The sequence below is a fragment of the Schistocerca americana genome, chromosome 4 (genome assembly GCF_021461395.2).
Source record: "Schistocerca americana isolate TAMUIC-IGC-003095 chromosome 4, iqSchAmer2.1, whole genome shotgun sequence".
NCBI classification, from domain to species: Eukaryota; Metazoa; Arthropoda; class Insecta; order Orthoptera; family Acrididae; genus Schistocerca; species Schistocerca americana.
This window is the reverse complement of record NC_060122.1, coordinates 416,220,173-416,233,495: the sequence shown is the minus strand read 5'-3', so window position 1 is coordinate 416,233,495 and position 13,323 is coordinate 416,220,173. Positions and strand designations below refer to the sequence as shown.

Below are 13,323 nucleotides of genomic sequence, written 5' to 3'. Positions count from 1 at the left end.
GGCTGTAAGAGGGAGTGGACGGTGAAAAGGGGGTGGGGGCATGATCGGAGCCAGGTAGTAAGATCCGCTTGTAAGTCTGTATCTGCTCTTGGGTAAGTTAAAATTCAGTACCTGATTTCACAATCTCTCCCTGACCATTCTGTAATCCACGTGAAATTTTCTCGTGTTTCTAGGCCTTTCCCAAGCATACGTCCTCCTCTTACGACTTTTGAACAGTGCATTCGTTATCAGTAGGTGAAATTTTATGCATTAATTATTGGCATTGAGAGAACTTGGTAGCACGTATCTCCGAGTAAGCGACCGCCTGTCGTGGGACAGCAGCTGCGCTCGGCGCTCGCACACGGCGTTCGCGGCCGCAAACACTTGCCGCACACCTGTGGGCGGCGCGCAGGCGCGGCTGAGACGACGCCACGGCGCGCGACACGGAGCCAGCCGTGCTGCGGCGCTGTGGCGGGCAGGTCACGGCGCAAACGCAGTGTCAACAGCGGGGGCGGCCCGCCAGATGTCGCTGCGTGAGCTCATTAGCGGCGCTGACGGCTGCACAGTGGCGGAGTGCTCTCTCCGCGGGAATTCTGCTGCCGCCGCCAAAGCTTTCTGGCTCAGCAAATGTTCCTGGCCGACTCCTCGTCGAGTAAACTTTAGTGAACGAGGTGGTAAAGAGCTAAGGCGCGCCGCCGGCGCTAACTGCCGCTTGATTCGTTGTAACGTACACCTGACTGATGCCGTCGTTTACTTCTGTTCTCCCTTTATGTAATACAGTTTTCCAAAATGCTTCCTAACTAATCATTGTGAATACGATCACATAGACTAAGGAATACTATGGAATGCAGCAGAGAGACGCAGTTAAGTACGGTTCTTGTAAAGCCGTACGTTTTCCTTTCTGGCGAGGAGAACCTGGCAAGTGGCGTAACCCAATTTCCTAGAAACATTGATCAGTGGAAGAGGGCTCAAAATTAGCGAATATGTGTCTCACCTTATCCTTAGATACTCGACTACTTCTAAGAAAAAGTTTTCGCCTTACGTACATGGCTTTTAGCACGCTGAAATTTCTAATGAAGCAATGACACAGACTGGAGCATTACAGCTGCTCAATTCAGCTCCCCGTGTTCGATACCCGATTCTTTTTAATTTTATTTCCTTTTACTTCATTTATCTACTCATGTTCGTAGAAAGTTACTACACAAATGTTTCATATCAAATCAGGGAATATAAGGGCGCTATAAAAACCGCAAAAGTAAGACAGTAAGTGTCACACATTTATTATATAGTATTTGAGTGTTCGGTATTTTCAGGGGTTAGAATCTTTTTAAATTCTCGTACTCCTATATTTCGTTCTCATATAAATTCTTATACTAATTTTTGCATTTTATTCTTATCTTTATTCTTCAGGACTGTTTGGTGCATCACCTTGGATGATACCCTTCGTAGAAACATTTGAAATGTAGACATTCTGAATACAATGATCATTACGCGAAGGTGGGTTTACTACAGTACTAAACATTTCTTCGTACGAATCACCCTTGAGAAAGGAACGCCGTTAACATTGTTGCAGATTTCGCGGATTAGCAATAATTTCGTGACAAACCGCGCATTACGAATCATTTTTTCCCGAACATTGGTGCGTATAAATCTAGTTACTTTACAGGAATTTGACAGAAAATAATTTCAAATCATTTTTGTCATTGTTGTTTTTATTATTTCTTTATTTATTTATCGGTTGGTTTGTGGGGGTTAAAGAGACCAGACTGCGACGGTCATCGGTCCCTATTTATTAATTCAACAGACAGACGTTTAGTAGATGAATAAGGTCAATGTCTTTTCAAAATACCGTTGAAAATATTACTGCAGTTATATTTTACGGATGTAGGTGATGAAAACAAACACAAAAATTAAAATATTAATAGGAATTCGAACACAGGTTGCAAAACTCTGAATTCGCACTGCTACCAACTGTGACCTCGCTTCAGTCGAACTTATCATGTACTAAATGTACATAGAGTTCATCGGAAACTTTTACTGTTGTTTTCTCCGAAACGGTGCAGTATTTACAGATAAGCCGAGACACGTGTTTGCTTATTCTGGCTCCTCTTAAACTGCCAAAATTTCTGGGAATTGGTTTATGCTACTACTGTGTTCTCCCGGTGGGTAGCGTGTAAACCATGGTACTCAATATACCTATTGGGTACTTCCTCATACGTATCGCGACCTCCTCACACGCAATTCGTACAGAAAACGGATGAAGAGCTTTCTTGGAAGAATCACGTTCAAGATCTTGTACAGAAACTGTATGCCCCGATCTGTACAATAGTAATTACGCCCTCTGTCTCTGAAATACGAACACTAGTTCGCTTAGCTTCCTTTCACATTTTTGTCCATAGTTAGGGGTAACTCAGAGCACTTCGTTAACTTCGTGTAAGCTTTTGTTCAGCTGTCTTGGAATTCCAGCGGCATTTGTATAATATTTCTTTAAGCTATGTGCACAAATTTATGCACCGTACAGTAGATCTGATCCTCGACAGACTTCAAGCAGAAATTGAAGAAAATCGTCCAAATTATAAGCTATCTAGGTTGCAGTTTATTTTTTTACTAACAATGCCTATCTCTTTCTTGGAGCATTTTCATGTTATCTTAAAATTTTCCTTTTACAACTGTATGGCGTTCGGATTTTACAGATCTTACATAAGCTTTATCCATAATGACAGGATGACGCAGTATGAGATCCTGAGAAAAATTATTTTATTATATCCACAAAAGGCTACTGCAGTTAATCTCGTGTACTGAAAACTAACAAAACAATAAAACAATAACTACCAATATATAGACTGGCATGAACAAACAAGTTAAAGTGAAATGCATTTTGGAGACGACCAAGCAGATGGTTAATGATATTGTAAAACTCCCATTTAGCAAAAGAACGGCTAGTTTCAGCGCAGAAAGGGATAAGGCCAGAACAATACATTATTCCTTTCAACCTAAATAATAATAGTAAGTGGCTGCATGTCATTAGCAGGACTGTGATGCGACCCAGCAAGAAAAAATAAAAATATGTTCACCTCTAGTGAGACGGTGATTTGCGGAAGCCATACTTGTCAACGCAGACACGACACGTTGGGGAGATCCCCATTACAGAAAAGCATTTAGAGACCTAAAATTTTCCATCTCTCTCTGTCTCGTCTTGCGGCGAACCACACAAGTGTGTGGAAATAAGTGAGGGCATTGATAGCTTTGCTTTCTGCGAAGTGAGGACTATACGCTTCACGTATCTTGGCGACGGATAGCAAAGTGGCAGTTAATTATTCCTCCGGGAATTTTTGTGGGTAAAGAAATTGTGCACGTCGCTCCAACGCATAGCGAGTGTGTAGTGGCCATTATGTCGACTAGCGAAAAATTAACGTTCTGCGGAATGCAAGAAGGTTGCGACTGAGTGAATTCACTCAAGGCCAGTGTAGGAAATTAGCGTTTCAGATCCAGCACGGAGACAACGCCGTTGCAGATGCAGCTGCGTAAAGTACCATCTCGCAATAGGCCACAGTAAACGTTGAGTCTAGATTTTGCTCACTCCAACTTGCATACACTTTGACCTGACTATCAAAAGCTAGGATACTAACCTATCCTCACATTGAGTACATGAGAGTTTTTTCATCGGTTCAAAAAGTAAATTTATTCCCCACAAACTCAATGCATTGACCAGCTATGAAAAAGAAGATTTAAATGAGCTCATGAGGTTTTTAACACTCATTCTTTCCTGTTTTAAAAAAGTTTCAGGTGTAGAGATAACGATTTTAATAATCGTCATTTCAATATATGCAAAACTGATATATTTTGTTTGTCAAAAGTAATTGAAGGTGATTGTGGTTTGTCATTTAACCCCTGAAAGCAACGGTTGATGAATGATAGGTAGAATAAAAAAGGGAATAACTGTGTTGTCTTTCTAGAATAGACCCCAAACTCTGACTTTTATTAATTCATGCGTTATAGGTATGTGACAGCAGCATTTCTAATGATTTTTTGTTACGATCCGCACCTGATATTATCTGCCTTACAGTGCCAGGGGCATATTCATTAAGAATGTCTGTTTGACATCCTGGGTTTGAGAAGACAGTTCAGATGTTTTGTCCATTTTCGGCGCTAAGTGGAAAGCTAAGTTTGCACACATTAGTACACTCACCGTGCAGATACGAAGGTCGGATGTACAACACAACGTTTTATAAAATTTGTAAAAGGTCGCTGAGACTGAACCGCGCGATAGGTCATATAAACCTGCAAAGACGTACCAATAGTTTTTTTTTTTTTTTTAATTTTGCAAAACGAAAATTGTAAGATAACACGAAGAGGCCACAAGAAGGCGATACACGTTGAAATAACAGAATAAATTGCAAATGGTGTACCAGACGGCCTGAGTGGGACATATTTTACAAAATTTACTCTTATCCATTAGGTTTCCGTTGTGCAGATGCACAAGTGCCATAGACGCTGGTCGGCGGTGAATTGTATGCTTACAAGGGAACTTCCCCATCGCACCCCCCTCAGATTTAGTTAGAAGTTGGCACAGTGGATAGGCCTTGAAAAACTGAACACAGATCAATCGAGAAAACAGGAAGAAGTTGTGTGGAACCGTGAAAAGAATTAGTAAGTTATACAAACTGAGTAGTCCATGCGCAAGATAAGTAACATCCAGGAGAATATGAGCCCAGGAATGCCGTGGTCCCGTGGTTAGCGTGAGTAGCTACAGAACACACACACACACACACACACACACACACACACACAGACACACACACACGCACGCACACACATACACACACACACATATTCCGTCCCGAAAGGGTAACGGGGAGGAACGGGAAAAGCACCGGTCACTCCTTAAATTAACTCTTCCAAGCCCATTCTTATTAGGCAACGGCCTTGCCGCAGTGGTAATACCGGTTCCCGTCACATCACCGAAGTTAATCGCTGCTGGGCTGGGCTAGCACTTGGATGGGTGACCATCCGGCCTGCCGAGCGCTGTTGGCAAGCGGGGTGCACTCAGCCCTTGCGAGGCAAACTGAGGAACTACTTGATTGAGAAGTAGCGGCTTCGGTCTCGTAAACTGACATATGGCCGCGAGAGCGGTGTGCTGACCACATGCCCCTCCATATCTACATCCAGTGACACCTGTGGGCTGAGGATGATACGGCGGACGGTTACTACCGTTGGACCTTCCAAGGCATGATCTGACGGAGTTTAGTGTAAGTCCATTCTTAACCATGTCGACCCTGCGCCGATGCGATGAAAAGGTACAAGAACAAGACCAAGAAGAAAAAGGAGAAGATGATAATGATACTTCATTCGCCTTTTTACTTTATTGGTCTTCGATTCATGGTCTCGGTGGTGTCACCGCCAGACACCACACTTGCTAGGTGGTAGCTTAAATCGGCCGCGGTCCATTTAGTACATGTCGGACCCGCGTGTCGCCACTGTGTGATCGCAGACCTAGCGACACCACAAGGCAGGTCCCGATATACGATAGAGCACTCGCCCCAGTTGTACGGACGACATTGCTAGCGACAATACGGACGAAGCCTTCCTCTCATTTGCCGAGAGTCAGTTAGAATAGCCTTCTGCTAAGTCCATGGCTACGACCTAGCATGGCGCCAATTGTAACAGTGCATGTATCTTACGAGTCTCATTTGTATAGCCAAGAGAGATGTATCACAAGGAATAAATAAAGTTAAGTATATTCCAAAGCTACGTATTTTCTTGATAGCAGTCATAACGTATCTTGTTCCAGACTTGACGCCAGTCGGCGTGTGTGTACGCGTGCCTTTCTTTCGGCTACTTCAGTGTGGCGTAACAGTCTTGTTACGTCACAACAGTCTCATTATTTCATTTGTTACTTTCAGTGGGTCCTGTGGGGCAGCTGAGAGGTCACTAGTTACCAAACAAGTTTCCCCCATCCCCACCCCTATGTCTAACGTAAAGACCGACAAGAGAAGGTATTAACTTCGCATTTCTTTAAATTCTAATGTCTGTAGCTCATCGGGAATTGCTAAATTTGTACCTAGCATACAAACAGAACTAAAAAGCGGCCTAATAAAAATGTACTAAATAGGCAATAGAAAAGTTACACCATATTATGGAGAAACAAATTTACTAAATGCGTCACGTAAAATTTACTGCAAAATTCATAATCGATTAGTGCAAAATACAGCTAATGCTAATATTTTAGAAGAGTAATCAAGCTTCAGGAAGGGATACTCGTATGGTGATAACTATTTATTATTCACGTATGGGTCCAGTAGGACCGCGCGAGGTACAACCATCGGTGTCATGTTTGTTGGTTGGCCTTCCTTTGTGTCCAAATGTATTTCTTCCTTTCACAATAATGTCTGTTTCTTTCATCAGACCAAGGTGTTCCAGTCCCTTTTCTAATTTCCCTCTGACAAACTTTCCAAGCAGATATTTTTTGCCTGAAGGTAACCTCTGCTTGAGTTTTACCGGCTACTTTAAGATCCTCCTCAATCGCAGCGATCCATTTAATTGGCTCAGTTTTGGCTTTATTTCAGTTTTCGTAGAATTCTACTATTTGTCTTTTCAAACTAGTCGGTGCCATTCATTTAATGTGCCTATAAAATTTAAGTCTTCGTTTTCTCATGTCACTATGTATGTCTGTGTATTCTTCTATTTCCATATTACTTCTCAGCCTATAAGTTTCTCCATCAGTAATTTTGGGGCCTAATAATCTTTCTTTCTTTTTAATTTCTTCAATAGCCCTCTTTCAATTTAAAAGTAAAGGTTCTGCTCCATTAAGACATTCAGGTTAAATTACAGTGCTGTAATACCTAAGTTTTCAGAATTTAGAAAGTGACTTTTTTCATGAATATTTTGTGTTGAACTGAATGCAGTTGCCATTTTTTGACATCGATCTTCGTTTGCAGCTTTTCCAGACTGTTTCTTGTACAATTTTCCCCAAGTATTTACCCATTTTATTTTACCATATCTTGTGTTCAAAAACTTTGGTGCTTGTTTGTTGCATGTCATATATTCCGATTTTTCGAATGCCATTTGTAGTCCTACTTTCTCCACAACTTCATTGACAATTACAATTTGTTTTCGAGCTGAGGCAACATCCCTAGTTAAAATTGACAGATCATCTGCAAAGGCCAGGCAGTCTAATATTACATCTACCTAACTTGATTGATTGATCTATATTTTGACTCGACTTTTGCTCTCGCCATTCTGTAATCACCTTTTCCAAAACACAATTAAACAGTAATGGGGAGAATCCATCTCCGTGTCAAACACTAGTCTTTCAGTGAAATGCTTCAGAAATTTCTCCGATGAATTTAACTTCAGAGCTAGTGTCAGTTAACGTTTCCTTAATCAGTGATAGAGTTATATTTCCTAGCCCCTGCTCCTTTAAAATTTGGTAAAGAGATTCATGATCAACTGAGTTTTAGGTCTTTTTAAAATCCACAAATGTACATACAATATTCTTAGCAGAAATCCTTTGGTGCCTAAGGAGTAGTTTTTAAATTAAGAATTTGTTCCTGACAGGAACTGTTTGTTGTAAGGTTTTCTTGATAGTCACCAATGTTAGGTTCTAACTTTTCTTGGGCTCGGCCAAGTAGACAATGCTAGAGATTTTTGCATGTGACCAGGAGAAGAGAGATTCCTCAGCAATTATTAACATCGGATCTATCCCCTATTTTTATGCAATGGATGTATTAGGGCAGTTTCCCAGTCCTCTCAGTTTGCCAGATATATCTTATTAGTTGAGTTATGTCTTTTATTTTGTTACGGCCAATTGATTTTAAATTATACCGTTTCCTGCAGATGCTTTATTGTTATTAAGTCTCTTAATTTGCTTAATTATTTCGATCTGGTCAGGTTCATTTCTTGGGCTCGGCCAAGTAGACAATGCTAGAGAATTTTGCATGTGACCGGGAGAAGAGAGATTCCTCAGCAATTATTAACATCGGATCTGTACCCTATTTTTATGCAATGGCTGTATTAGGGCAGTTTTCCAGTCCTCTCAGTTTGCCAGATATATCTTATTAGTTGAGTTATGTCTTTTATTGTGTTACGGCCAATTGATTTTGGTGGTTCTGCAATTATTTCGGTCTGGTCAGGTTCTTTAGAATTACGTTTGGTGTTATTAGTTTTCTGTGGTTGGAATTTATTCCATGGTTCTCGGCAGTTTAATAGTTTTTCAAAATTGTTCGCCAGTACCTATCAGTTTTCTTGGTAGTACAGAGTCAAACAGCCATTTTCATTTTTGAAGCAAAGACTTTGAGGTTGGTAGCAGTTATTTTTGTTTTGAATGTTTTATAAAAGCTTCTTGTGTTGTTCTTTCGGAAGTCATTTTGATTTCTACAAATTGGGCATTCTTGTAGTTTCTTTTAGTATGTCGCATTAATTTCGATGTTTCTTTTCTTACAGTCAGAAAGGTGTTGTACGTATTTTCAGTTTTGTCACTATTCCAGTTTCTGAATGCCTCCTGCCTAGACTTAACTGCTGTTCCACAATCCGCTTTCTACCAGAGGTGTTTTTGTTTCTTTCTTAGCGGAATTAAATTTTGTGCCGTGTGATGAACTTTTCTTTTAGGTTTTCCCAGTTGTTGGATAGGTTTTTGTCAGGTTCGCTTATTAGTGTTGGGGTTATTTTAATAGTATCAAATTTTGGGATACCATTTTTGCTTTGAAGAGTTCTTGTGGTTGAAGTTTTACTTTTACTCGCATTAGATAACGATTAGAATCTATATTAGCCCCTTTCCTAACTTGGACATTTAAAATTCCTTTGATGTTGGGGTATGAAACTGCTACAGGATAAATCTGAAATTTTCCAATAAATGTATTGGGTGCCAGCCAAGCTTTTGTTTAGAATGTTTCTTTCTGAAATGTGTTGACATGATTTTAAGGTTAAAATTTTTGCGCGTTTCTAAAAGTCTTTTGCCGTTTTGGTTTGTCCATTTATGCGCAGGAAATCCACTCACCGTTTTCTTATTTTTTTTCTGTACCTAATTCAGCATTAAAATCATCCATTAAAATTTTAACACCGTTTGAGGGAAGTTTCGAGATGATGCTTTCTAACGTTTAACAAGCTTCTTTAGCTTGTTTAGCTTGTTTAGGTTTTTACGGTAACCTCATTGACTGGCATATGGGAATTAATCAAAGCGTATGCCTCATAAGCGCATTTAAGAGAAATTGTCATTAGTCTATTATTAATGGGATTTATCTCCGTTTGAAATTAAAATATTTTTCGAGACTGCAAAAGCGACTTCCAGGTGTGGTGTATTATTAAGTTTTCTTTAATCTGTTGTACTTAAAAAAAAAACGAAATCCTCGGTATTATTGTCCGCGTCATTCGTTTTGTTGAAGAGCCAAAATTTGTATCTTCTGTTCTTTTAATGTACCTCCCAATTTATGAAGTTTTCATGGTTGCGATAGCATTTGTATGTTAAGTGCTGCAAAATAGTATTTGTTTTGGTTTTAAGATGGCCAGAGGACTGCGACCCCTACTATTGAATCATACAGCATTTTAACCCTAGGACTCACTCTTCTAAAATTTCTCTAGTACTCCATCTGGGGTCATACATGACTCCAATCAATATACACTCCTGGAAATTGAAATAAGAACACCGTGAATTCATTGTCCCAGGAAGGGGAAACTTTATTGACACATTCCTGGGGTTAGATACATCACATGATCACACTGACAGAACCACAGGCACATAGACACAGGCAACAGAGCATGCACAATGTCGGCACTAGTACAGTGTATATCCACCTTTCGCAGCAATGCAGGCTGCTATTCTCCCATGGAGACGATCGTAGAGATGCTGGATGTAGTCCTGTGGAACGGCTTGCCATGCCATTTCCACCTGGCGCCTCAGTTGGACCAGCGTTCGTGCTGGACGTGCAGACCGCGTGAGACGACGCTTCATCCAGTCCCAAACATGCTCAATGGGGGACAGATCCGGAGATCTTGCTGGCCAGGGTAGTTGACTTACACCTTCTAGAGCACGTTGGGTGGCACGGGATACATGCGGACGTGCATTGTCCTGTTGGAACAGCAAGTTCCCTTGCCGGTCTAGGAATGGTAGAACGATGGGTTCGATGACGGTTTGGATGTACCGTGCACTATTCAGTGTCCCCTCGACGATCACCAGTGGTGTACGGCCAGTGTAGGAGATCGCTCCCCACACCATGATGCCGGGTGTTGGCCCTGTGTGCCTCGGTCGTATGCAGTCCTGATTGTGGCGCTCACCTGCACGGCGCCAAACACGCATACGACCATCATTGGCACCAAGGCAGAAGCGACTCTCATCACTGAAGACGACTCGTCTCCATTCGTCCCTCCATTCACGCCTGTCGCGACACCACTGGAGGCGGGCTGCACGATGTTGGGGCGTGAGCGGAAGACGGCCTAACGGGAGCGTAGCCCAGCTTCATGGAGACGGTTGCGAATGGTCCTCGCCGATACCCCAGGAGCAACAGTGTCCCTAATTTGCTGGGAAGTGGCGGTGCGGTCCCCTACGGCACTGCGTAGGATCCTACGGTCTTGGCGTGCATCCGTGCGTCGCTGCGGTCCGGTCCCAGGTCGACGGGCACGTGCACCTTCCGCCGACCACTGGCGACAACATCGATGTACTGTGGAGACCTCACGCCCCACGTGTTGAGCAATTCGGCGGTACGTCCACCCGGCCTCCAGATGCCCACTATACGCCCTCGCTCAAAGTCCGTCAACTGCACATACGGTTCACGTCCACGCTGTCGCGGCATGCTACCAGTGTTAAAGACTGGGATGGAGCTCCGTATGCCACGGCAAACTGGCTGACACTGACGGCGGCGGTGCACAAATGTTGCGCAGCTAGCGCCATTCGACGGGCAACACCGCGGTTCCTGGTGTGTCCGCTGTGCCGTGCGTGTGATCATTGCTTGTACAGCCCTCTCGCAGTGTCCGGAGCAAGTATGGTGGGTCTGACACACCGGTGTCAATGTGTTCTTTTTTCCATTTCCAGGAGTGTATAATTGACTGTGTGTACTAATCATTCAGAGAACAACGTACTGTCGTTTAATACTGTTTGTTTATATTTTATTTATGATTTAGACACATTTCACAGCTTTTTTAACAGGTATGTACATAGTAGAATTAAATTACATATGACAGAGTAATTACATATTAGATGTTACAATATTACTCTAAGTCATAATCTGTTTCACTCATAAATGTTTCACAATGGCCTCAAATTTACAGAAAATGTGATGAACAACTCAGCAGGAAACATAATTCTAACCGGAATCCATACCATAGTCATCTGCACATATTTTGCAAGTAGTAACTATTTCAGAATGTTCCTTGGAAACAAATTTGTTTCACTTTTTGCATTTTGAACTGTATTTTGTGTCCTTTGATCTGGGGCAAATGGAGCATCTGCCTCGTTTTCTCTTCTGATTGTCGGGTATTAGGTCTGCATGTCCATTGTCTAACAGATCATCAAACCCACACCGTCTGATACTGCTAATAATATCCATGTTCCTTGCTTGTGGTAAACTCAAACGACGTTCCACTTGGGGCTTTGCCATTTCTTTGGCCAACTTCATTAGAAAAAGACGTCTCTCTGTTTTTTCAACAGCAACACAGAAGAGTCTGTAGGCACTGAGTGCAGCTAGATCGACAAGATCATAAAATACTGCTAACGGCCAACGTTTTGTACCCTTCTTCAAAGAATAGTAAGAGCTCATTTGATCTAGCGTATCAGCACCTGATTTTGTTGAGTTGTAATACAACACTACTTCTGGTTTTCGTTTCAAGTTGTTTTCTTTGGGCACTTCAAATGATTGATGTTGTGTTGACAGGAGTAGCACAGCCTTATATCTTTTTGGAACATACGAAACTGATAGGGTTTTACCACTGTATGCAAATCTGGTAGTGCATTCTTCCCTAGTTTTCGAAGGCAAAAACCCTTTTGGGACTTCTTTTCTTGTAGAACGTAGAGTACCCACAAGTGTCAACTTCATTTTCAACAATTCTTGGCCAAGGTCATAGGTCGTGAAAAAATTGTCAGTGGTAATATTCCTACCACTGCCAGCCAGATGACGCACTAAATCTAAGACCACTCTCTTGCCTTGATTCACTTCTCTCACATCACCACTCCTTCCAGTGTACATTTGAAGATTTGTCAGATAACCATGTTAACAGTCTACTGGGCACCATATCTTGATGCCATACTTTCCTGGCTTTGAAGGAATGTAGACCTTGAAACTGCACCGACCTCTGTACACGCAAATATGTTCATCAACAGTAATGTTGCTGGAAGGTATAAATGATGTTTGACATTGCACGGCAAACTAATGAAATATTTATTGTACAGCTTCAGCCTTATTTCCAGTCCTCTCTTTTCTTTCAAGTCTTGTGATGCGGTCGTCAAAACGAAGTGAACGCAGAATGTCCTGATATCGCCGCCTCGACATAGTAGCACGGAATAGAGGAGTGCCATATTCAGAGTCCCAAAATTCGTCAATAGTTTTCCCCCGGCTCCTCTGTATGCCATACAGAATGAGCAAGCCTAAAAATGAAAGAAGCTCGCATATGTCTGTATCACTCCAGTTAACTAGTTTTCCAGACACTTTCAGTTCATTTCCTCGTTGATTTTTGAACTGAACTATTATATCCAGCAATTCATTAGTAATAAACTGTCTCAAACAGTCAACAGCTGAGCTAACACTAACTGTACTAGGAATACCTGCTGAAAATCGTTGTATGTTGCGGATTGGAAATCTACGAATTGATGGTTCTTTATACTCCATGCAATATCCCGACCCCTGCTTACCAGTACTGCACTTTCATCTTCTCCACTGTCATAATTTTCAGCAAGAATATCAATTTCTTCTAATTCATGTAAACAAATTTCATCACTTTGGTCTACCTGCGTCTCTGTTCCATCATCTTCGGCGTCACTACCTTCTGAATCACTACTGCTACGAAATAACTCTTCCATAGCTTGTTCTACACTATAGCCAGGAGCAAAACGTATTCCATCCATGCTGAAATTACACTGCAACAACAATCGTACAACAAACGTAGAAACGAACTTCCAGTTTGAGGTTAGTTCCGAGTAACACCTGAATAACACCTGAATTCAGTGTTACCAACTCAAAATACCTAAGAAAGAGATTAGTAGTTGATAATCTATACATTCTATGAATGTTACATATAATCCATCTGTGGTCATAATTGACCCCAACAGTAGTTTTTGTTAATTATTGATTTAAACGTTGCGTCAAGCGCTCTAAAAATTTTTGTGAGAGAACTACAATACTGTGTGGTAAAAGTCATAAA

General features: G+C 41.6%; 1 protein-coding gene across 1 annotated transcript in view; it reads right to left on the bottom strand.

The window, feature by feature from the left end:
• Positions 1 to 13,027, bottom strand: part of LOC124613518 (nephrin-like) — a 296,683-nt gene extending 283,656 nt beyond the window's left edge. Inside the window, exon 1 of the mRNA XM_047142228.1 lies at positions 12,815 to 13,027. Coding sequence (XP_046998184.1) covers positions 12,815 to 13,027 — 213 coding nt within the window. The remainder of the gene's footprint in view (positions 1 to 12,814) is intronic.
• Positions 13,028 to 13,323: the final 296 nt, after the last annotated feature.